The sequence below is a fragment of the Lissotriton vulgaris genome, chromosome 6, assembly GCF_964263255.1.
Source record: "Lissotriton vulgaris chromosome 6, aLisVul1.2, whole genome shotgun sequence".
Lineage (NCBI taxonomy): Eukaryota > Metazoa > Chordata > Amphibia > Caudata > Salamandridae > Lissotriton > Lissotriton vulgaris.
In genome coordinates this window covers 1,401,324,773-1,401,349,255 of record NC_141694.1, presented here as the reverse complement: position 1 = coordinate 1,401,349,255, position 24,483 = coordinate 1,401,324,773, and the positions used below count along the sequence as shown (strand labels likewise).

The 24,483-nt window shown below is 43.4% G+C and overlaps 1 protein-coding gene across 3 annotated transcripts in view; it reads left to right on the top strand.

The window, feature by feature from the left end:
• KIZ (kizuna centrosomal protein) overlaps positions 1–24,483 on the top strand; it is an 880,037-nt gene that overhangs the window by 580,278 nt on the left and 275,276 nt on the right. For 2 of the 3 annotated variants that reach the window (XM_086927508.1, XM_086927509.1), the window contains 2 exons: positions 4,459–4,578; positions 17,560–17,676. In XM_086927508.1, the coding sequence (XP_086783634.1) occupies positions 4,459–4,578; positions 17,560–17,676 (237 nt within the window). The remainder of the gene's footprint in view (positions 1–4,458; positions 4,579–17,559; positions 17,677–24,483) is intronic. The other variant, XM_086927510.1, reaches the window with a different exon arrangement.

Sequence of the window (24,483 nt, the reverse complement as noted above, 5' to 3'; positions counted from 1 at the left end):
CTTCAAAAAAATACCCCTCGTGGGTCTCCGCATACTGCCTCTAAAAAAGGTAGCTGGCATGCCCTTCTGAGGAGAAATCAGTGAGGAAAGCTGCCTCAAAAACATCCCTGAAAACTGCCTCAAAACAGCCTAAGACTCAGTCTGTCAAGACCTCCTTGTCATCAAATAAGACATTGTCGACGACGAAGTGGGTTTCGCACCTCAGCTTTCCACGTCAACGCTTGCATCTTCCACAGAAGCATCGACAAAGAAATGGCCAGCGCCGTCAGCGCTTACACCGTTGATAAGGCCTCAGACGACACCTTCGCCCCTGTCAATGTTTCTTCCGTCAACGACACTCCAGACAACTTCATTGACAATAGCTCTGCCATCTACAGCATCGACGATTACTACTCCGCCATAAACAGCAGTTATTTCAACATCGACGGTGTCCATTTCACCAGCGACAAAGATCTCGGGTACGCCGCAACCAAGAAGGCCTTCTTCATTACAGTTCACCCCAATTTTGACATCCAGGTCTCGTCGACGATCCCGTTGGCGAGAGGTTTCTACCAGGACCCTTCTCACATCTCTATTTTGCCTCCTAGTCAATTTTTGGAGGAATCTGAGGATTATGGGTTGTTCAGTCCGGCCCACAGCCCCTCTTAACTGCAAGTAAAATTTCAAGAGTATGAGGATGAATATTATGGCCCACACTACCATCAACCTATGTAAAGGTCACAGGTGTTGATTCCTCGCCAAGAGCCCATCATTCAAATGCCCATGGCGTTAGTACAGGACTTAACAGCTATGCTACAGGATTACCACACTTGTTTCCCTGCTGCAGCAGGTATTATGGAGAAGCAAAGGTCTCCCCTGCCTTCTCAAGACTCCCCAGCGCCTGCAGTACCCACGATGGAGGCTCAGGATCCTGTATCTGTGCCACAAGAACAGATGTCACAGGATGATGATGATGATATCGTTGAGGAAGTTGAGATCCCTAAAAAGCCTACTACCATATATGAGTGGGAAGACTACCTAATTCTGACGCCTTCTCCACCAGCTCCTCAAGCAATTGATTCTCCTCCTGAGGATATTGGTGGCTTTTATGCTATTATGGACAGAGTGGCAAATGATTTCCACCTACCCATGCCTGTTAAGTAGTCTGACTGTTTCTTATATTATTTTAAGGACCAAAACAGAAAATCTATCTGTGCAATTCCCATCTTTGAGCATATCTGTTAAGAAGGAGATAAAATCATGAAGAATCCCTATTCAGTGCCGGAATCCTCTCAAGAATTGACTACAAATACAAACTCTCCAACGATGCACCTGCATGCCTGGTAGGACAATCTAAGCTGGATTCAGTCATTTCCCAGGCTGTGCAGCGGAGATCTCGGAAAAACTTTGGTACTCATTACTGCGCCACCAAATAATGATGGAAGACGCTGGGTCAATATTGGCAAGAGATTCACCACTATGGCAGGTTCGTCAGTGCGTGCTGCAAATTCCTTAGCAATTCTAGGGAGATACGACCGCCAAATGTGGTCTGATGTTGCACCGTACCTCAATTTGTTGCTGGACGACAAAAAACAAGAAGCAAGGAAGATTCTGCTTGGAGGGGAAAGATCAGCATCAGAAATTATAGACTTATCTATGGATTTGGCTTTAGGTTTTAGACAATAGCTGAAACAGCAGTTCTCTGCCACCAAGGATGGCTCCAGTCTACCACCTTTCGTCCTGAGGTGCAAAGTAAGATCTTAGACATTGCATTCGATGGGGACGCCCTGTTTGGCAAATACATTGACAATGCCTTACAGGAAATTAAGAAGAATGCAGATACACCTAAAGCTTTAGGAACACTCCAGTATAGGAAGACACTCTTTTGAGGCGCCTGTGCCAGAAGATCATATTCCTTTCAAGGATGCTATCAGAAATACCATCCACAGACTTACCAATATAGATATGGCTATCAACAACAGCAATCTTATAGAGCCCCTCCAGCTGCTGCTTACTCCACACAGCAAAACACAAGAAAGCAGCCCCTTCAGACCAGGGACAATGCTAGAAAACAGTGACACCTCCCCAGCACCTGCAACAATTCGGCCACGCATTAACCCCAGTGCGGCAAATATTTCTTTACATTTTGCCTAATGGAGAAAAATCATTTTGGACAAGTGGGTCCTAGACATAGTAAAGTATTCTCATACCCTAGAATTCATAAAGATCCCACCATCTCATCCACCTCTGAAGAGGCTTCCACCTCATCTAAAGCATCTCAGAAAAGAAGACATGGTTATACTCTGAAAATGAATGCATGCGCAGTTCTCCCATGACGTACAGTGTCGGGGTTTTGTATTGCATGGAGGAGCCTGGAGAGGAGACCGCCAGGAGGAGGCGGATAGCCCGGGCACAGCAGAGAACGCGCAAGGTATGCCGCGGTGGCCTTGCTAGTAGTGGGTGGTATGGGCAAACTCCGCTACGTGTCGGCTGCCTGCTTCATGCTGCATGCAGGGGGCGGAGCGGAATTCCACTGAGTTTTTTGGCAACTCCTTGGAGTTCCACGTGGTGCCAACTCTGCCCAGTTGGGCCCGGATGTGTGCAAGTTGTTTTTCTTTGAAAAAGTTTTTCGAGTCACGAGGTACTGTGACTCCTCCTCTTGGTGATAATGTACATGGCCATCGACTCCATTGTTAGATTGTTTTCTTTCGGCTGTCGGGTTCGAATGTGTGCACCTTTGCTCTGGGCCAACACCGTTGCAGTGCTCTTTTCGGTTCACACGGTTTCCTCTGCTCCATCTGTATTATACTTCAATTACATCTCCTTCAGTTTCCTTCTGCGGTCCAAGTTTGATTACTTTGCTTGAGCGGGGTCCTGGTCTACAGCGGCACCTATAGGGCCTTGACCTTCAGGGCCTACACTTGTTTCTCCGTAGTGTCTCTCCACCATGCCTCGACAGTGATGGAACGGATGCCATTTCGGTATTGTCCTCACTGCCATGTGCCAGTATCTCAGGTTAATTCAAAGTGCTTCCCTCTGGGGTTACTACTGCGCCCCAAGTGTTTACCAAATGCCTTGCTGTGGTGGCTGCACACCTGCACAGAGAGGGCGTCCATGTTTTTCCATACCTAGACTGGCTGATCCAAACTGCCACCCTCCAGCAGTACCACAAACGCACACAGGTCGCAAAAGACCTTCATTGATTAGGGTTTACCATTAACGCCACTAAATTTCACATCCAACTCCTCCAGATCCAACCGTAGTTAGGGACTATTCTCAACTCAGTGGTAAGCTTAGCCTATCCAAACTCTGTTAGGATCCAGTCCTTTCAGGCACTTAGCCCTCTTTTTCAACCAAATCAACATCCAGACACTGGGTAACTCAACCCTCTATTCGCCTGCACACTTCCAGAGTGCTGACGAAATGTAAATAATGTCTGATCACTAAGGCATACGAAAAATACCTGCTCTCTCAAATCTAAAACTTTCTGAATACCTTTTCAGAAACTAGCAAATCACCAGCTCAACTGTGTTGGGAATCTGAGCTAGAACTCTCCTTCACATTCAAAGAATGGGCTGACGGAACTGTGGCCAAATAGCAACACTCTCACATCTCCTCTGGAGATGCCCACAGCTCAATCGATATCGGGAGGAAGTGCTTAAAGATACTGATGATTTTTTTTTAAATGGATAGCCCTCATTTCTCCAGCTACACCCTCCTGGGACTCCCCAACCAACTGAATAATCCACTTCGATCCAATCGGGGGAAAGCCATGACAATGTTTCTCTGCTCCGCACGGCTAGTCATCACATCTAAATGGGACACGAACACCACTCCAGTCTACTCAGACTGGCTACCCAAACTATGGGGAATTGTTGCAATGGAAAAAGCTCTCTGCCTCTGTAGAATGCAAGATGCCACACTTCGATAAATGTGAGGCTCATGCATCCACTTTCTAGCCCAAGACTATTGAGAACTTACCTGCCCCTGGTATCTTAGGGTGCTTCTATTGACGGATGGCGAGACTCATTATACTCGCTGATTAGACTTTGTTCATATCCACTGAGTAGACTGCTTCGCATACTGGCCAAACCCACACCACTCTGAGATTCCCCACACCCCCATGACCCAATACCCTCCGCCTCTCTATGGTGACCCCCTTTCTAGTACCTCACCTTACCAGTCACTGGATCCAGGTAAGTGTATGTGTTCCATAAATTGCCAATAAAGGAAATTTGATCCATTGATTTTCATACCTCAAATAAAAATAGGACTGATTCCTCATTCACTTTAATTATACCTTTTGAATTGCACCAGTGGGAGGTACATTACCCATTTCCTTATTAGCATTTTAGGTGTGAAATTGTACAATTATTTTCATATGTAACCATTATGGTCTGATACCCGTTCCTTTGCTCAAGTTAATTGTAGATAGAATGGAAATAATGAAAGATGTCTGTTGCTTTTTATCATATTCAGAAAAACAAGAAACAGTCCACCCAGTGCCTAAAACTGTTGTTCAGAGTAACAGAAGTCTTTCTGAAGGCGAAAATCCAATTGAAAGTATCAGTGATGTTTCTGAATTGGAGCAGTCACTAGGTAGGTTAATACCAAAATACTGTACTTCTCTTGATGACTTTAGATGCACTTAATATGTTCTACGTTGCTGAGTTTACTCTCAGCAGTAGCCTCCCATGTTCATAAAGAATCTGTAGCAAAATGACTTCTTGATGAACGAGGGTTTGAACAGATGGATGATGTGAAAAAACACATTTAGTCACCAAACGATTTAGAGACTGAACTGAAAGTGAAAGGCCAGTTGCCACAGACTGCTACACATTGCATGTGAGGGCTGCCTCCTTTGTCTAGGTAGTCTGTTCTTGGGACCAGCACATTGCTGTATATGACTGGTTGTGTTTCCATCTCACTAAATATTTATTGGGCATCTCCATCTCCATAGCACAGCTCTTTGAAGCAATGCTGGAATCGATCCAGAAGTAGCTGCTACCATACAATTTTTGACCTTTTTGGACTCTGGTCTGGAGGCAGATTAGTGGTACCCATTGTCACTGATGTATAAATGCCTTGGACAATTGGTCAGTGTATTCGGGGGGCTTCATTATTGCTTAGTCACTTGTTTGGGGTTAATGTCCGTCCAAGCATACAGGTAAGATTGGGTATACTATCATGACAGTAATTATCCTTTGAGTGATCTCTTCACAGTCATGTCCTTGTAGTGCTAACTAGTCAGTTCATTTATGAAAATAGCAGTATTGTTCTCTCCATGGCAGAGATTTTGTGCTGTTTAGGATGGTAATTAGGCAGGGTTCAATAGACTGGGCATACCTGCAAGTCCCTTCAGTCCATTCTCTGTGCCATTGATTGGTGATGTTTGCGAATCATTTTCTCAATCTGTCCTTCAAAATGAATAGCCCAGCAATATATCTGACCTACTACGTGTTCAAGAGCACGTATGATTTGAAGAATGGGAGACATTTGTCTCCTTGAGCTAGGTTAGGTAAATCGAAGTGCCAGGAGTCACCAGGCGTTGGTCCACTTATCTCCTTGAATGTCAGAAATTGGTGGGGGTCGAGTAGGATTAAATCTGTCTATTGGAGTCTGCTAAAGGAAAGCTTAGACTTTAGGCAATTACTCGTTATGAATATTTGCTCCAGCATTAGGTTTCAAATGTAGCTTCTTAGGCATTTAGCCACTTATACATATGACTGATTATTTTTATTCAGGTGATAACAGAAAATATTGTTTCGCATACATCCAGTATTGTTTCATCAGTGTATGGTACAGGCAACAATAGAAAGCCTTTATAAATCCTTGTTTGTTAGATGCTTAGAAGAATTAAGACATAAAGTAACAGTGTATTTATATAAAAAGCTTCCCATGTATTAATCTTTTGAACTTGGTGGTTTATAATTATTCTGTGAGTCTATCGATCCTGTTAAATTTGTGAATAAATTTGACAGATTAACACCATACAACATAAAACTCTCTTTATCTCTTACTCACTCTTTTTTTTCTTTTTCCATTGGGAAACTTCATTTAGTTATATTGAGTGTTATCCTTAAGAGTCCAGTTTCCAGGAGGTTAATTAAATGGACCACTGCTGTGTCTACCATGGGATTTACATCTGATTTTAGTCTAGAAATATGTTGAACTTTCTTTTGTAGAGAACAATGGATGACTTGTATACTTTTTGGAATTCTAGTGGAGACTGCCAATGTCCTGTAATTGTTCTGCTCCTATTTTCCACACCTGACAAATGATTGAGTGCAACCAATCCCAGTGTGATTTTGCTTTTGCTGAGCAACATTTTACAAAGTATCAACAAAAGAGAGAATGTGTAACTGTTCATTTCACATCTCAGTTACATTGAAGCATGGGAAACCAAAATGTATGATTTTTATTGAAGGAAAAAGCATTCATCATGCCAGCTGACTAACAAACCTTCACTGAAATGCATCAGGTGTGCCACTTTTCCAACCCTCCACCTTCCTTTCCCCAGCTTTGGTCCCCTGGAACACAGTCTCCTCATGCCAGCCAAAAACCTGACCTATCATTCACAAAAATAAGGTGTGCCAACGGCCTCCCTGTACACAATCCTAAGCATGCCACTGGACATCTTGATTCGGCAGAGCAAACATCTAGATATCTGTGAAACATAATTTTCATCTCACCCAATTCTCCCTCTTGGCATTCACAAACCATGGGGCTTCCACCTGTGTTCAGGTACACTAAAAAACACCTGATTAGGGTGTGCTCTTTGGCTATCTTCTATCTCCTACCTACCAAATCAATGTGGTTTCTAAAGCACTATTTCAATACTTAAGACAGCCTGCTACAGTGGGTTCTTCCTATTCTCTGCAGCTCACAGAAAACTTGACCACTTGCTGTGGTCATATTCAATTGCCTACAGTATGATCTGACATTTAGGATCAGATCATGAATATCATAGGTAGAGACCCAACAGTTAGCCCATATTAAATGGCACTTTCTGGCATACTTTGACATTCCCTGGCGCCTACACCTCTGTGAAAGATCAAACAACTACACTCTCTCCTGAGTACAAAGATACAATTGAACAGCAGAACGAGACTTGTAAATTGCAACAACCAAAACCATTCATCCTAAACGCATCATCTCCCCCCTGTCAGAATAATCATTGTTCTTACTAATAAGCACCAAAAACATCTAGATTCCTCCTCTCCCGCCGACCCATGCTTTAAGCAGCTGAAAAAAGTTTGATCTATGAAGTACTTTTCAGCAGAAATGAAACTTTTTTCTAGCTACTGCTGCTATGCTAGATTAGATCAAACGCCAATTCATTAAGCCTTCACCAATGGAAGCTGGTCTGGACAGAACTTAACTTGCCATTTCCAGAACAAGAGCTAAAGGATGAATCATTTTTCAGCAAACCACTAAAAAGGCAATCTACGCTCTTATGCTGTTAATCATTTAGCAACAATTCTGATGCAGACTAGCTTCTGCCGCTGCTGAGGGACAGAATCCTAGCTATTAGTATGGACAAGGTCAGAACACAAGCAGACTCCAAAGGATCAGCCGCACTGATTCTACTAGACTCTCCTGCATCACCCAGTACAACAGACCAGGATCCAGAGTGTGAGTATTTATGAAAAAGTCTTCCATTTGATGGCCCCTTCTTGGTGAACCATAGTTAATGTTCCTAACTGCATACAACTACAAACCATACCAGCTTGGGTGTAACCTTTTCCCAGTTTCTCTTTAATATTCACTTCTGCTCTCTCCTGGAGTGATTCAATCTTTTGATCTTACCTGCTTCAATTACTCAAAAAACAGTGCAGTGATCCTCATGATCCAGGACCTTTTATGACACTGCATCATCAATAATAGCACCTTCCTTGCTCACCTACTGGATGACCCTTATTCATTTTAGTCTCAACCTGAATAAGACAGAATTATCCAGACATAGAAAATGTGGACTGACACAAGACATTCAGGCCTGGCCTGCATATCTACAAACAGCACCCCTGCAATAGACTCATGAAATGCTATGTATCATCCCAAATGGAGGCCTTACTCTTGAACCCCCCAATAGATGACATAGTTAAATCTTTCACACAAGCTCAAATTTGGACATTCCTTCAATTGGGATGCCTCACTTCTTTCAATCCATAGTTGCATATATTTATTTCATGCCTGGATAACGCATATTCTTCTTCAAAGGCAATTTAAAGGGTGTAAAAGTCAGCTGCAAAGCTGCTCTTGCATCATAAACCCTTGGATCACATACTAGAGTTATTTTGACTGTGTGCTGGCTTCCACCTTCTCAAAGGATTGCATTAAAACTATTGCACCTAATACACTAAGCACTCCAGGTAATTGGACCAGGTTTCCAGACCAAAAAATCCGACACAGTACTGTAGATGCAGTCTCCATTCCAAATCAACACTTCAGATTAACATGCCAGCAAATTGAATATTTCAGCAAAATCAGACTCTAGGCTCTACTTTCTCAGCCAAATCTACGAGCTTTAGAACGCACTATCACCCAGCTAAGGAAATTATAAAGCAAGCTTGGTCATTAAACATGACTGCTCATGACCCATAATTGATGCCACAATTGTTACGCTTATAAGCAAAGAGGAGAAAACTCAGTCTAGATTCTGTTCAAGCCTCCCCATCAACCTGTTAGGGAATGTTCCCGATTATTCAAAAGTACCCTCACCCTCTAGAACCACTAGTTGCATGCTTCATCGTTCAGTTCTCACCCCAGATACCTAGTGTACCTGGGTGGTCTATATGCTGTGTGAAAATGGACCTCTTTGATTGTATTAGTGAGGGATCTCTGTCTAAAATTGCCTGTTGGTCTCCTGTATCTTGTAGATGTTATTAGAGGAACCTTTGGCAAGGTTAAACACAGCATGTGATGTTGATTGTGTTTTTATGTGCTCCCACATCATTAGGTTTACGTGTTCCAACGATATATAGTTGCCAAAATGGTCAGTTTCTTTTCTTCAGGATTAATGTTCTATATGGAACCTTACTTATCATTTACCAGAATCTAAACACCAATTGTTTAGTCAGTTCATTAGTGAGTTCAATTCAGTCATGCTTCTTATTATGTGTTCCTTTGATATCCAACCATTACAAAGCTAATTCATCAGTGGTTCATTTGGAAAATTCAAGTAAAGAGGAGAGTCTTAGTGTATGCAGTATTGGATCTTTCATAGATTCACATGCTTGAATCATTCACGCCATCTAGGTGGCAGTCTCACTGTAAAAATAAACATATATATTAGTAGTAATACATATCACAATATGCTATAATGCACTGCATAGTCATTGCAGTAGCCCATCCCTGTCCTTTTGTAAAAAAAGAACCAAAGTTGAAACACAGCCAAACAGGCTCTGGCACCCTCTAGAACACTCCAGAGAGAGGCAAGTTCCTCAGATTTTCTAACGCACGTCGTTGTGACAGGGAGTCGCCCTGAGCTCTGCTACGTTTTCTTTCTCTTCCAGTAGAATGTGTGAGTACATGATGTTTGATTCTTCTAAAAAATGATTATTCAGGCCTAGTGGGAAGAAAAGGCTACATTTTCAAGATCCCCTCAAGGATTTTATCTATTGCCTGTACCCTATTCATAAGTAAAGGACTTTATGATCTGCAGGACTTTTTCATCGAAGACCTTAAAAGACAGGGAAGGCAGATTACTTACTTGGCTGGAAAGGCTGAAATCAAAGACCTCTGTGGAGTCTAATGAGGAAGGCAGTATTAGTACCCAGACGTCAGTCTATCTGGCAATGAAAAGGGACAGACCTGAGGAATCCCCTTACAGACACATAAAATCTTTAAAAAAGACCCATTGTCAGTCTCTGCATACTGCCTCTAAAAAACATAAGCTGCTATTCGCTTCTGAGGAGAAATCAGTGGGTAAAGCTGCCTCAAAAACGTCCCTGAAAACTGCCTCAAAACAGCCTAAGACTCAGTCAGAGTCAGTCAAGACCTCCTTGTCGTCAAAAAAGACATAGTCGACGTCGAGGTGAAATTGGCACCTCAGCTTTTCTTGTCGGCGCTTGCATCTTCCACAGAAGCATCGACGAAGAAAGGGCCATCGCCGACTATAACCTCAGCGTCTACACCATCGACAGGGCCTCCAACGACAACAACTTCGCCTCTGTCAACATCTCTTCCGTTGACGACTCTCCCATCGTAGACGACGACAACTTCGTTGACGATAGTTCTGTCATCGACAGCATCAACGATGACTACTCCATCATTGACAACAGTTAATTCAACATCGACTGTGTCTGTTTCACCGGGGAAGAAGATCTCGTTGACGCCGAAAAAAGAAGGCCTTCTTCATTACAGTTCACCCCAATTTTGACATCCAGGTTCTCTTTGACGATCCAGTCTTTGAAAGGTTTCTACCAAGTCCCTTCTTACACCTCTCCTTTTCCTCCTAGTCAATTTTTGGAGGAATCTGAGGATGATGGGTTGTTCAGTCGGGCCCCCAGCCCTTCTCAATTCCACGTAAAATTTCAAGAGGATGAATATTATGGCACACACTACCGTCAACCTATGGAAAGGTCACAGGTGTTGATTTCTCGCCAAGAGCCCATGATTCAAATGCCTTTGGCGTTAGTACAGGACTTAACAGCTATGCTACAGGATTACCACACTCCCTTCCCTGCTGCAGCAGGTTCTCTGGAGGAGCAAAGGTCTCCCCCGCCTGCTCAAGACTCGGCAGCGTCTTTAGTACCCAAGGTGGAGGCTCAAGATCCTGTATCTGTGCCACAAGATCAGATGCCACAGGATGATGATGATATCGTTGAGGAAGTTGAGATCCCTAAGAAGCCTACTACCATAGATGAGTGGGAAGACTACCTAATTCTGACGCCTTCTCCGCCAGCTCCTCAAGCAATTGATTATCCTCCTGAGGATATTGGGGGCTTTCATGCTATTATGGAGAGAACGGCACATTGTTTCCATCTATCCATGGCTGTTAAGCAGTCTGACTGTTTTTTATATTATTTTAAGGACCAAAACAGAAAATCTGTCCGTGCAATTCCCATCATTGAGCATACTGGTAAGAAGGAGATAAAATCATGAAGAATCCCTATTCAGTGCATGTTTTACAAAAAGGGGTAACCCTGTGTCCCTCAGAACCTGGGTAAGCGTGATTAACAAAAAATGGTTCTGTCGGGTGATAGCAAGAATTACTTTAAAGGAAGGCTGAAACAGCTCAGAACACAAAAGCAAACCTCTGAAAACAAAGTTTTTTATAATAAAAACAAAGAACACAATAAACGGGAATTACTTCATTCCGTTTTGGTTTCGATAGATGCTTAAAACATGTGATTAGTGACTGTGGTGAACAAAGTGACTAGTGCATTGCATATAGTGACACTTATATACAGATGTATACAGTTGAACCATGGGAGTACGGGCAGGGGTGATTTTCTTTTGTTGGAAGGCCAGTATTACAAAGTTAGTATTCCAAGGAAATAGATGGTTAATGTCCAAGTTCCTGGAGGTATCTTGGCCAAGTATGAGTGTCGACGTTTCGACCCTATTGTGCCCCAATTGGTGGTCGCGGCGGGTCTTTATCAAGACAAGTGGTGGGAAGGGCCTGGAAAGGAAGGGAAAGAGGTATCATAGAGGTGTAGATGATCGTCGTCACAAATGACAGGGGTAAGTAGAAATTACTCACATCTGGGTCTGGTAGGGTGGGAATTAACTCCGAAGGGAAGCCTGTCGGTCAACTTGGATAGAGGGGGTTCTTTGTCCACTGCATTGAATAGAAAGGAGTGTAAATGGATCCACACCCTTAACTCTGTGAGTCATGGATTAAATGAACACGAGGAGATTTCCAAACAAATGGGCTTACTGTAACCTTGGTATATGAATCTCCTGCAAAACTGTTCATTTGGACTTAACATGAACTTTTTAGAACTTTGAAATCTCCCTTGGACGATGTATTTCTGAATGTTGGTTCTTGCAAATGTAAATTTGAAATTCTTGAATTTCTGCAATTGCTAACCTTGAAATCGTGTTTTAAATGTTTTAAGCTGGTCGCCTCTACCAGTACCCCGTGACGTATGACACGGGCCAGTCATGGCGCATCATATTAACGCTCCTGTGTTGCTTGGCAACCGACGTATCATGCGTCCTCGAGGAGATGAGCCTCATGTCTCCCAGTCCTACGCCCCCAGTTTGATTGGGCCAGCCGTGGCGCGTCAGAATCACTGACCCACGTTGCCCAACAAGGAGCATACTTAACGTCCCTGAGTTTCCCGGGCTCATTCTTTCTGCTTGAGCACTACTCTGACAGCTCGGATGGCGCTCTGACATCACTTTGACCGCCAGCGTTACTACCATAGTTCGCAGTACCAAGGGTAAGCTAGCCTCCTGCCGGTTCCACTGCTCCGCAGATTACTGACCAGTGTAATTAATTTGGGTACCTAGATGGCCTACCCCCACAGGTTAATACTGGGCACTACTTGTAAATCACCTAGGCACATCCAGTACCGCATAACCTAAATTGCTTTCTAACGCTCCGCGTAAATCACCTAGGCACTTCTAAAATCGCATATCCTTAATTGATTTTAAGTGCTCCATTAGACCTCGTAATATTGATCTGTTCAGTACATAAGGTCTTAAACCAGTTCCATTTTCTATCCAGGTTGACCGACAGGCTTCCCTCCGGAGTTAATTCCCACCCTACCAGACCCAGATGTGAGTAATTTCTACTTACCCCTGTCATTTGTGACAACGATCATCTACACCTCTCTGATACCTCTTTCCCTTCCTTTCCAGGCCCTTCCCACCCCTTGTCTTGATAAAGACCCGCCGCGACCACCAATTGGGGCGCAATAGGGTCAAAACGTCGACGCTCATACTTGGCCAAGATACCTCCAGGACCTTGGACATTAACCATCTATTTCCTTGGAATACTAACTTTGTAATACTGGCCTTCCAAAAAAAGAGAAGCACCCCTGCCAGCCCCCCCCCTGCCCCCCCCCCCATGGTTCAACTGTATAAATCTGTATATAAGTGTCACTATATGCAATGCACTAGTCACTTTGTTCACCACAGTCACTAATCACATGTTATAAGCATCTATCGAAAACAAAACGGAATGAAGTAATTCCCGTGTATTGTGTTCTTTGTTCTTATTATAAAAAACGTTGTTTTCAGAGAGGTTTGCTTTTGTGTTCTGACAAAAAATACGATCCCCCGACGATGCACCTGCATGCCTGTTAGGACAACCTAAGCCGAATTCAGTAATTTCCCAGGCTGTGCAGCAGAGATCTTGGAAAACCTTTGGTACCCATTACTGTGCCACCCGATAAGGATGGAAGGCACTTGGAATATATTGGCAAGAGATTCACCACCATGGCGGGTGCGTCAGTGCGTGCTGCAAATTCCTTAGCAATTCTAGGGTGATACGACTGCCAAATGTGGTCTGATGTTGCACCGTACCTCAATTTGTTGCTGGACGACAAAAAACAAGAAGCAAGGAAGATTCTGCTTGATGGGGAAAGGTCAGCATCGGAAATTATAGACATATCAATGGATTTGGCTTTGTTAGGTTTTAGGCAGCTAGCTGTAACAGCAGTTCTCCGCCACCAAGGATGGCTCAATTCTACCACCTTTCGTCCTTAGGTGCAAAGTAAGATCTTAGACATACTATTCGATGGGGATGCACTGTTTGGCAAACACATTGACGATGCCTTACAGGAAAAAAAGAAGAATACAGGTACAGCTAAAGCTTTAGGAACACTCCTTTACAGCAAGACACCCTTTCGAGGAGCCTGTGGCAGGGAATCATATTCCTTTCAAGCGAACTATCGGAAATACCAGCCACAGAATTACCAATATAGAAATGGCTATCAACAAAAGCAATCTTATAGAGCCCATCCAGCTGCTGCTTACTCCAGACAGCAAAACAGAAGAAACAGCCCCCTCAGACGAGGGACAATGCTAGAAAACAGTGACCCTTCCCCAGCACCTGCAACAATCAACACCAATGGCGCAAATTTTTCTTTACATTTCGACCAATGGAGAAAAATCACTTTGGACAAGTGGGTACTGAAAATAGTAAAGTATGGTCATACCCTATAATTCATAAAGATCCCAACACCTCATCCATCTCTGAGGAGGCTTTCACCTTATCTAAAACTTCTCAGAAAAGAAGCCATGGTTATGCTCCGGAAATGATGCATGCACAGTTCTCCCAAGACGTACAGTGTAGGGGTTTTGTTTTGCACGGGCGAGCCTGAAGAGGAGACCGCGAGGAGGAGGACAGCCCGGGCACGGCAGAGAATGAACAAGGTATGCCACGGTGGCCTTGCTAGGGGTGGGTGGCAGGGGCAAACTCCGCCATGCCGTGGAATCAGAGTTTTTGCTGAACTACTGGTTCTCAGCACGGTGGAGAACGCACCGGGTAAGCCAAGCAGGTGGCAGTCTGGGGGTCAGGAACCCTCCAGGTCTGCTGCCTGCATCATGCTGCATGCAGGGTGCAGAGCAGAATTCCTCTGAGTTTTTAGGCAACTCCATTGAGTTTCGCGTAGTGCCAACACTGCCCAGTTGGGCCAGAATGTGTGCAAGTTGTTTTTCTTTGAAAAAGTTTTTTCAAGTCACGAGAGTTGTTTTTCTTTGAAAACGTTTTTTCAAGTCACGAGATACTGTGACTCCTCCTCTTGGTGTTAATGTACATGGTCATCGGCTCCATTGTTGGATTATTTTCTTTCGGCTGTCGGGTTCGAATGTGTGCAACTTTGCTCTGGGTCAACACCGTTGCAGTGCTCTTTTCGGTTCACACGGTTTCCTCAGCTCCATCTGTATTATACTTCAATTGCATCTCCTTTAGTTTCCTTCTCGGGTCCAAGTTTGATTACTTTGCTCGAGCAGGGTCCTGGTCTACAGCGGCACCTACAGGGCCTTGACCTTCACGGCCTACATCTGTCTCTCCGTAGCGTCTCTCCACCATGCCTCGACGATGATGGAACGGACTCCATTTCAGTATTGTCCACACTGCCACGTGCCAGTATCTCAGGTTAATTCTCCCCTCTGGGGTTAGTACTGTGCCCCAGGTGTTTACCAAGTGCCTTGCTGTGGTGGTGGCACACATGCACAGAGAGGGCGCCCATTATTTTCAATACCTAGACTGGCTGAACAAAACTGCCTCCCTTCAGCAGTACCACAAATGCACACAGGTCGCAACAGACCTTCATCGCTCAGGGTTTACTATAAACACTACTAAATTCCACATCCAGCCCCTCCAGATCCAACCATTGCTAGGGACTATTTTCAACTCAGAGGTAGGCTTAGCCTATCCAAACTCTGTTAGGATCCAGTCCTTTCAGGCACTTCTCCCTCTTTTTCAACCAAATCAACATCTCGGGGTCAAAACAGTCATGCGACTCGTAGGCATGATGGCATCCTGCATTGCCATAGTACCACATGCGTCCTTTGCAGGAATGCTTAGCACAACAGTGGTCTTAGGCGGAGGGTCATTAGGACGATCTAGTGTTGATCAGCTGCAGCACTTGCCGTTCTCTGTAGTGGTGGAACACCCCAATAACCTGTTGCATGGACAGTCTTTCCTCTACACAGTTCTACAGAGATATTATATTCCATTGTTGCAAGTGTTTATGTGGTACATGATTGCTGTTTATGGTATTGTGTAGTGTCAATATTGAGCCATTTTCCCTACTGCAAGTGTCCTGACTGGTTCATACCCTGTTCTCTTGCCCTCATGTAGATTCTCATCCCTAGGGTCAGACACTTTCAACCCACATTCCATCACCAAGTTTGGAACCCTGTACAAATTCACCTGGAGGAACGTATTCTTTCCTACTCGTGACTTGAGTACTCCTTTCCGTGCTTCCCAACTCCAGCAATTGATATCAAGCGTCAACATATGGTATCAGTTGCTTTTTTGCAGAGTCCCAAAACCCACCTACATTCACTATTGTAATCCAACAGCAAGGGCTTCTTTTGTGGTTCGGAACATGTAACTGAATTGAATCCTGTAAATACAAGTGTCCTTACTCCATATTTGAACATTGAAATGTTGAGTGCCCCATTAAAGACAGCTGAGTGCTCTGGGCTTCTAGTGGCTGGTAGAAGCCGGAAGAGCAACTTTCAACTGTTTTTTTCATTTCATAGCTGTTGCTGTGAACAAAGGCCTCTCGGAGCCCGAGGGTATTTAAACCCCCTCGGGCTACGAGAGGCCTTTGTTTTTACAAATTAGTACATTCTGCTCTCTAGGGACGGGATGTTCTAATAGCCTTTTAGCCCTCCGTAGCAGGCTCGACCAGCCATTAAAGGCCTGCTCCCTTGTTAAAGGTCCTCGCTTTCAGGCCTTTAACACTGGAGCGGGCCTTTGATGGCCGGTAGAGCCCGCTACGTTGGACTCAAAGGCTATAGTAAGTGGTCCTCTGTTAGGTGTGTGGCTGCTTGAAACTATGGTATTTAAATCAAAGCACTGTAAATGGGAAAGCCTTTTGGGGAGTACAAGATGCAGAGAATTACATTTCTATACCTCATGACCTACCTAGGACTGAATATTGGCACTACATGTAAGCCGGACACTGGGTACCTCAACCCTCTATTCGCCTGCAGACTTTCAGAGTGCTGTCGAAATTTGAATAATGTCTGAGCACTAAAGCTGAGGATAAATGCCTGCTCTGTGATATCTAAAACTTTCTGAACGTCGTGTCAGAAACTAGCAAATCACCGGCTCAACTGTGTTAGGAATCTGAGCTAGAATGCTCCTTCACCTTCAAGGAATGGGCTGGCGGAATTGTGGCCAAACAGGAACACTCTCACCTCTCCTCTGGAGATGCCCTAAGCTCAAGCAATATTGGGAGGAAGTGCTTAAAGATACTGATGACATTTTTTAAACGGATAGCCCTCATTTCTCCAGCTACACTCTCCTTTGTCTCCCCAACCAACTGACATATCCACTTCGATCCGATCAGGGGTAGCCATGACAATGGCTCTCTGCACCACAAAGCTAGTCATCACATCTAAATGGGGCACAAACACCACTCCAGTCCACTCAGACTGGCTACACAAACTATGGGACATTGTGTCTATTGAAAAGCTCTCTGCCTCTGTAGAATGCAAGATGCCACACTTCGATAGATTGTGATGCTCATGCATCCACTTTCTGGCCCAAGACTAATGAGAACTGACCTGCCCTTGCTATCTTAGGATGCTTCTATTGACGGATGGCGAGACTCATCATACCCGCCGATTAATCTTTGTTGATATCCACTGAGAGGACTGCTCTGCATACTGTTCAAACCCACACCACTCTGAGGTTCTCCACGCCCCCTTGACCCAATCCCCTTCGCCTCTCCAGGGTGACCCCCTTTCTAGTACTTCAACTCACTGGTCACTGGATCCAGGTAAGTGTATGTGTTCTGTAAAATGCATAGCATTTTAGGTGTGAAATTGTACAAATATTTTCCTATGTAACCATTTATGGTCTGATACCTGAACCTTTGCTCAAGTTAATTGTAGATAGAATGGAAATAATGAAAGATGTTTGTGGATTTTTATCATTTTCAGAAAAACAAGAAACAGGCCACCCAGTAACTAAAACTGTTCAGGCTAACAGAAGCCTTTCTGAAGGCGAAAATCCGATTGAAAGTATCAGTGATATTTCTGACTTGGAGCAGGCATCAGGTAGGTTAATACCGAAATACTGTACTTCTCTTGATGACTGAGATGCACTTACTCTGTTCTAAGTTGCTGGGTGTAATCTCAGCAGTATCCTCCCTTGTTCATGTAGAATCTGTAGCAATATAACTTCTTGATGATCGAGGGTTTGAACAGATGGATGATGTGAAAAAACACATTTAGTCCCCAAACGATCTAAAGACAGAACTGAGAGTGAAAAGCAAGTTGATATAGACAGCTATACATTGCATGTGAGCGGTTGCCTCTTTTGTCCTGGTGATCTGTGCTTAGGACCAGCACAGTGCTGTACATGACTGGTTGTGTTTCCATCTCTATCATTATTTCTTGTGCATCCTCACAGCACAGCTATTTGAAACAATGCTAAAAGCTGTCCAGAAGTAGTTGCTACCATACCATTTTTGACCTTCTTGGACGCTGGTCTGGAAGTATATTAGTCTTACCCATTGTCCCTGATGTATAAATGCTGTGGACAATTGGTCAGTGTATTCGGGAGGCTTCTTTATTGCTTAGTCACTTGTTTGGGGTTGATGTCTGTCCAAGCATACAGGGAAGATTGGGTATGCTATCCTGACTGGAATTATCCTTTGAGTGGTCTCTGCACAGTCATATCCTTTTAGTGCTAACTAGTCAGTTCATGTATGCCAATAGCAGTATTGTTCTCTCCATGGCGAGATTGTGTAATGTTTAGGATGGGAAGGGACATCGTAAATGCGGGACTTGCACTGTCTGTGACATCACAATGGAAGGTTCCCTTTTCACTGACGGCAACAAATTTTGGCGCCATGATGAACATACCAATTGCAAGACTAAATACACTGTGTATGCGATTCAATGTCCCTGTAAAAAGCTGTACATTGGGAAGACCACGCAGGAGGTTCGTCAAAGAATCATACAACACAGGTCCCGAATAAACAATAAGAACTTAACGGCACCTTTGGTCTCTCATTTCTTACAATACAAACATTCGGTAAATGACATGAGATGGACTGTGCTGGCAGTGATTCGAGGTGGCAGTGGAGATCCAGACGCACGCCTTTCCCAAAAGGAAGCGTATCTTATCCTAAAATTTGATACATCGAACTCTGGCCTCAACGAAATGTCCGAACTCTCTAACTTAGGATTCTAGTTCCTTCCGAAGCCTGTTTTTAGTTTTCTCTTCAGCCCGCTCTGGCGGCTCTATGTTTGAGCTGTGCTGTTGCTGCTGATTTCTCCCCTTCAGTCTGGGTGGTCCTAAATACCAATCCCCACTCTCTTACGTTGTTGCAAACTTTTGGCTATATTTTCTTGCCTGTACTACTGTCACTTTCATTTCGCAACTAATGGTGGCATCGGACTTGTGTATGGTTTTGAGCAATACCTATAATGGGTACTGGCGGCACAGCGCTTTTTAATCAGGGATATGCCTTATAACACAGGATTTCATTGCAGGGTACAACCTTGGCTCATATTAACGGTTCTAGGTGGGACCGACACGCAATGAGTCACTTATGAAAAGGACTCTATGTTCTAATACGTGTCAAGTTTCAGATATAGGTTCATGCACTGGGAACAATTTGGATTCTATGTAATAATTGTCCGAGTTCTGGATATATGTCAATACAGTGTGATGTTGTGTGTAATTTTTTCCCTCAGACATGCCCACTCTGACGAAGTGTCAAGTTTCAGATATAGGTTCATGCACTGGAAGTAACATAGCGATTCAGACATGGTTTGTCATTTAATAACCCCTTCGCGCCCCCCTTTCTTTACCTACCAGATACATGGAACTACGAGTACCATGATTCTCAGGACTGATACACAGTCCGTTTTCTATTGTTACGCCCTCCCTGCAGTAAGTCGTTTGATCTACGAGCGAGAGGCTCACTCTGTGACTTTGTTTCCAGACGCGACCAACAACAGACTCCTTCCCTCGAGGGCTCCAAGTAAGTAGCTTCTTGGCTGCCCTGATTTCTCGGTGCAATATGTGAAACGCATCCTAATTGTTCTGTGTTGGTCTCCGCTTTTCCACAGAGGTACGCGGCAGTTTGATTCCCGCCCCGCTGCCCGGATTTCTCCGCGGCTCGGCCGTTTCCATACGAGCATAATTTGGGTACAGGTAGGAGACGTCCTGCTTGTGCGATACATGACTTCCTGTAACATTAACCTTTCGTGTCACATTCCAACTGCCCTTCAAAGGGTCATCCCTCTTTTGTTTGCTTTGCCCCCCAGCCTTCTCAAACAAAGAAAACGATCATGTGAGTCTCCCCTTGTATCGCGCACCGCATCCTGGGCGCTCTGTATCCAGACATCTTTGATACCGCATACAGGTACTTGGTTCCCCCCCCAATCCCGTGTCTGTGCCAATATGTCTATCATGTACCCTACAGTTCTGATTGCCTTCACTCTTGCCTTTTCAGAACACTTACCTGATGTTAAATCTACTTTACCTCGTGCAGCCTCTGTGTTGGCTGATAAGGTAAATTTCTTGTTACCCCTGGGTAGAGAGACAGAGAGGACTCTCTTAGTATGACAATACAAGCAACATATATAGTTTGTGACACCATTCCTTAATTCTTTTTTCTGGCAAACTCTCACCCAGTCCCTGTCCTGAGGAGAACCTATACTTATCACGGTTCGAAACGCGTTGACTTCCAGCCTGTGTCAAGAAAGAAGGGTGCAGCTAGGGATTAACTAATACCACTTGTGTGGCCCCTTTCTGTCAATCTATAAAATTTCCTACCACAGGTGTTGTGAGACAGGCAGGCAAATCCATTCTAGATCCGCCTGTCCACTGGTTTTCTAGTCAAAGGACTGGCTCTTTTCACTTATAAACTGTGTTTTTTCTGTAAAGGTTGCTCATGTCGTAATTACTTTGCAATGTAATTTGTTTCAAGTGTTTTCGTTGGTGTCACCTAAATCTCGAGTATTCACCTTAAATGTCTGTGTATTTGTATATATTGTACATATTCTTGCATGTTTTTGAACTGACTGTTTTGATAGAAAGTCCCTTTGATGTCATGTGTTCTGATGAACTAATGCAAATTGATTCTAAAATACAATAAATTTGTTTGGAAATATATAACCATTGGCTACGCAGTACGGTCTGGCTGTGTGGACCTTGAAGTCTCTTGAAATAATCCTGATCAGCTATTTTGTTCTGTTTTTCAATTGTTGAGATCCAGGCTGATTAGTAGTAGGATCCAATACCTTCATTTGTATACAGTTAGGATGGGAATTAGGCAGGGTTCAATAGACTGGGCATGTATGCAAGTTCCTTCAGTCCATTCTCTGTGCCATTGATTAGTGATGTTTGGAACCATTTGCTTAACATGTCCTTCAAAATGAATAGCCTAGCAATATATCTGACCTACTACGTGTTCAAGAGCACGTATGATTTGAAGAATGGGAGTCATTTGTCTCCTTGAGCTAGGTTAGGTAAATCGAAGTGCCAGAAGTCACCAGGCGTTGGTCCACTTATCTCATTGAATGTCAGAACTTGGTGGGGGTCCAGTAGGATTAAATCTGTCTATTGAAGTCTGCTAAAGGAAAGCTTAGCCTTTCGACAATTACTAGTTATGAATATTTACTCCAGCAGTATGTTTTAAATATAGCTTCTTTGGCATTTAGCCACTTATATGTATGACTGATTCTTTTTATTCAGGTGATAATAGAAAATATTGTATCGCATACATCCAGTATTGTTTCTTCAGTGTATGGTACAGACAACATGGAAAGACATTATAAATCCTTGTTTGTTAGATGCTTAGAAGAATTGAGACATAAAGATGCAGTGTGTATATATAAAAAGCTTCCCATGCATTAATCTTTTGACCTTAGTGTTTTATAATTATTCTGTGAGTCGATCGAACCTGTTAAATTTGTGAATAATATAGACAGATTAACACCATAGTGCATAAAGCTCTTTTTTACTCTTACTCACACTTTTTTCTTTTTCCATTGGTAAACTTCATTTAGTTATATTGAGTCTTCCCCTTAAGAGTCCAGTTTCTGGAGGCTAATTAAATGGACCAGTGCTGTGTCTACCATGGGATTTACATCTGATATTAGTCTAGAAATATGTCTAACTTTCTTTTGTAGCGAACAATGGATGCCTTGTATACTTTTGGGAACTCAAATAGAGAGTGCCAGTGTCCTGTAGATGTCTGTTCTCTCCTGTTTTCCACACCTGACAAAAGATTGAGTGCAATCAATCCCAGTGTGACTTTGCTTTGGCTGAGCAACATTTTACAAAGTATCAACAACAGAGAGAATGTGTAACCGTTCATTTCACAACTCAGTTACATTAAAGCCTGGGAACCCAAAATGTATGATTTATTGAAGGAAAAAGCATTCATCATGCCAGCTGACTACGAAACCTGCACTGAAATGCAGCCGGTGTGCACATTTTTCAACCCTCCTTCTTCCTTTTCCCAGCTTTGGTCCCTTAGAACAAAGAGTCTCCTCATGCCACCCAACAACCTGACCTATTGTTAACAGAAACTAGATGTGCCAACTGCCTCCCTGGACACAAGCCTGAGCATGCCACTGGACATCTGGATTCGACAGAGCAAACATCAAGATATCTGTGAAACATAATTTTCATCTCACCCAATTCTCCATCTTGGCATTCACAAACTATGGGGCTTCCACCTGCCTTCATGTACACTAAACCACACCTGATTAGGGTGTGATCTTTGGGTGTGTTCTGTCTTCTACCTACCAAATCCTTTTTCGTCTCTATAGCACTATTTCAGTAATTAAGCCTGCTACAGTGGGTTCCATCCTATGTTCCGCAGCTCACCGAAAACTTGACCACTTACTGTGGTCATATTCAATTGAAATATTGCAAATGCCTACACTATGATCTGACATTTAGTATCAGATCATGAATATCATAGGTAGGGGCCCAACAATTAGCCCGTATTAAATGGTACTGTCTGGCATACTTTGACATTCCCTGGCTTCTACACCTCTGAAAGAACAACAACTACACTCTCTTCTAAGTACAAAGATACAATTGAACAGCATATGCATTGAACGAGACCTGCAAATTACAACAAACAAAACCAATCATCCTAAAAGCATTATCTCCCTTGTCAGAATAATCAGTTATTACTAATAATCAAGCAGCAGATTTATTAAGTGCTTTGCAGCAGACATTATACTTTTTCCTTGCTATTGATGCTATGCCAAATTAGATCAAATGCTAATTCATTAAGCTTACTCTATTGGAAGCTGGTCTGGGCAGTACAGACCAAGAGTAGAAGGATGAATCATTTTTCTGCAAACCAATAAAAATGCAGTCTACGCTCTATGCTGTAATTCATTTAAAAACAATAATTATGCAGGCGAGCTTCTGCCGCTACTTAGGGACATAATCCTAGCTATTAGTATGGACAAGGTCAAAACACAAGCAGACTCCAAGGAATCAGCCGCGCTGATTCCACTAGACTCTTATCTGCATCACCCAGTAAAACTGACCAGGCTTCAGAGTGTGAGTATTTATGAAAAATTCTTTCATTTGATAGCCCCTTCTTGGTGAACTATAGTTAATGTTCCTAACATCATACACCTCCAAATCTTACCAGCTTGGGTGTAACCTTTTCCCAGTTTCTCTTCCAATATCCACTTCTGCTCTCTTCCTGCATTGATTCAATCCTTTGGTCTTACCTGCTTCAATTACTCAAAACAGTGCAGGGATCCTCATGTACCAGGACCTTAATGACATTACATCATCGATGCTGACACCTTCCTTGCTCACCTACTGCATGACTCTTATTCCTTTTAGTCTCAACTTGAATAAGACAGAAATACCCAGACGTAGAAAATGTGGACTGACACAAGACATTCAGGCCTGGCCTGCATATCTACAACCAGCACCCCTGCAACAGACGCATGGAATGCTATGTCACATCCCAAATGTAGTCCGTACTCTTGAACCCCCAAATAGATGACATAGTGAAATCCCCCACGTGAGCTTAAATTTGGAAGTTCCTTCAATTGGGATGCCTCACATCTTTCAATCCATAGTTGCATATATTTCTTTCATGCCTGAATAACGCATCTCAGAGCACCAAAATTCTTCTTCAAAGGCAATTTAAAAGGTGTAAAATTCAGCTGCAAACCTGCTCTTGCATCATAAACCCTTGGATCACATACTAAAGTTATTTTGACTGTGTAAAGGATTCCACCTTCTCAAAGGATTGCATTAAAGCTATTGTACCTAATACACCAAGCACTCCAGGTAATCGAACCAAGTTTCCAGCCCCTAAAAAATCAGACCCACGGCTGTAGATGCAGTCTACATTCCAAATCAACGCTGCAGATTAACATGCCAGTAAATTGAGCATTTCAACAAAACCAGACTCTAGGCTGTTCTTTCTCAGCCATATCTACCACCTTTAGAACGCACTATCACCCACCTAAGGAAATTGTAAAGCTGGCTTGCCTTCAGCCAGGTCATTAAACATGACTGCTCAAGTTTTAGACCCCTAAGTAATGCCACAATTATTACTCCTATAAGCAAAGAGGAGAGAACTCAGTCTAGAATTATTCAAGCTTTCATCAACCTGTTGGGGAATGTACCCGATTTTTCAAAAGGACTCTCACCCACTAGAACCACTGGTTGCATGCGTCATCCTTCAGTCCTCACCCCAGATACCTAGTGTACCTGGGTGGCCTCTATGCTGGGTGACAGCGGACAGGACCTCTTTGATTGTATTAGTGAGGAATCTCTGTTCTAAAATTGCCTGTTGGTCTCCTGTATCTTGTAGATTTCATTAGAGGAACCTTTCGCAAGGTTAAACACAGTGA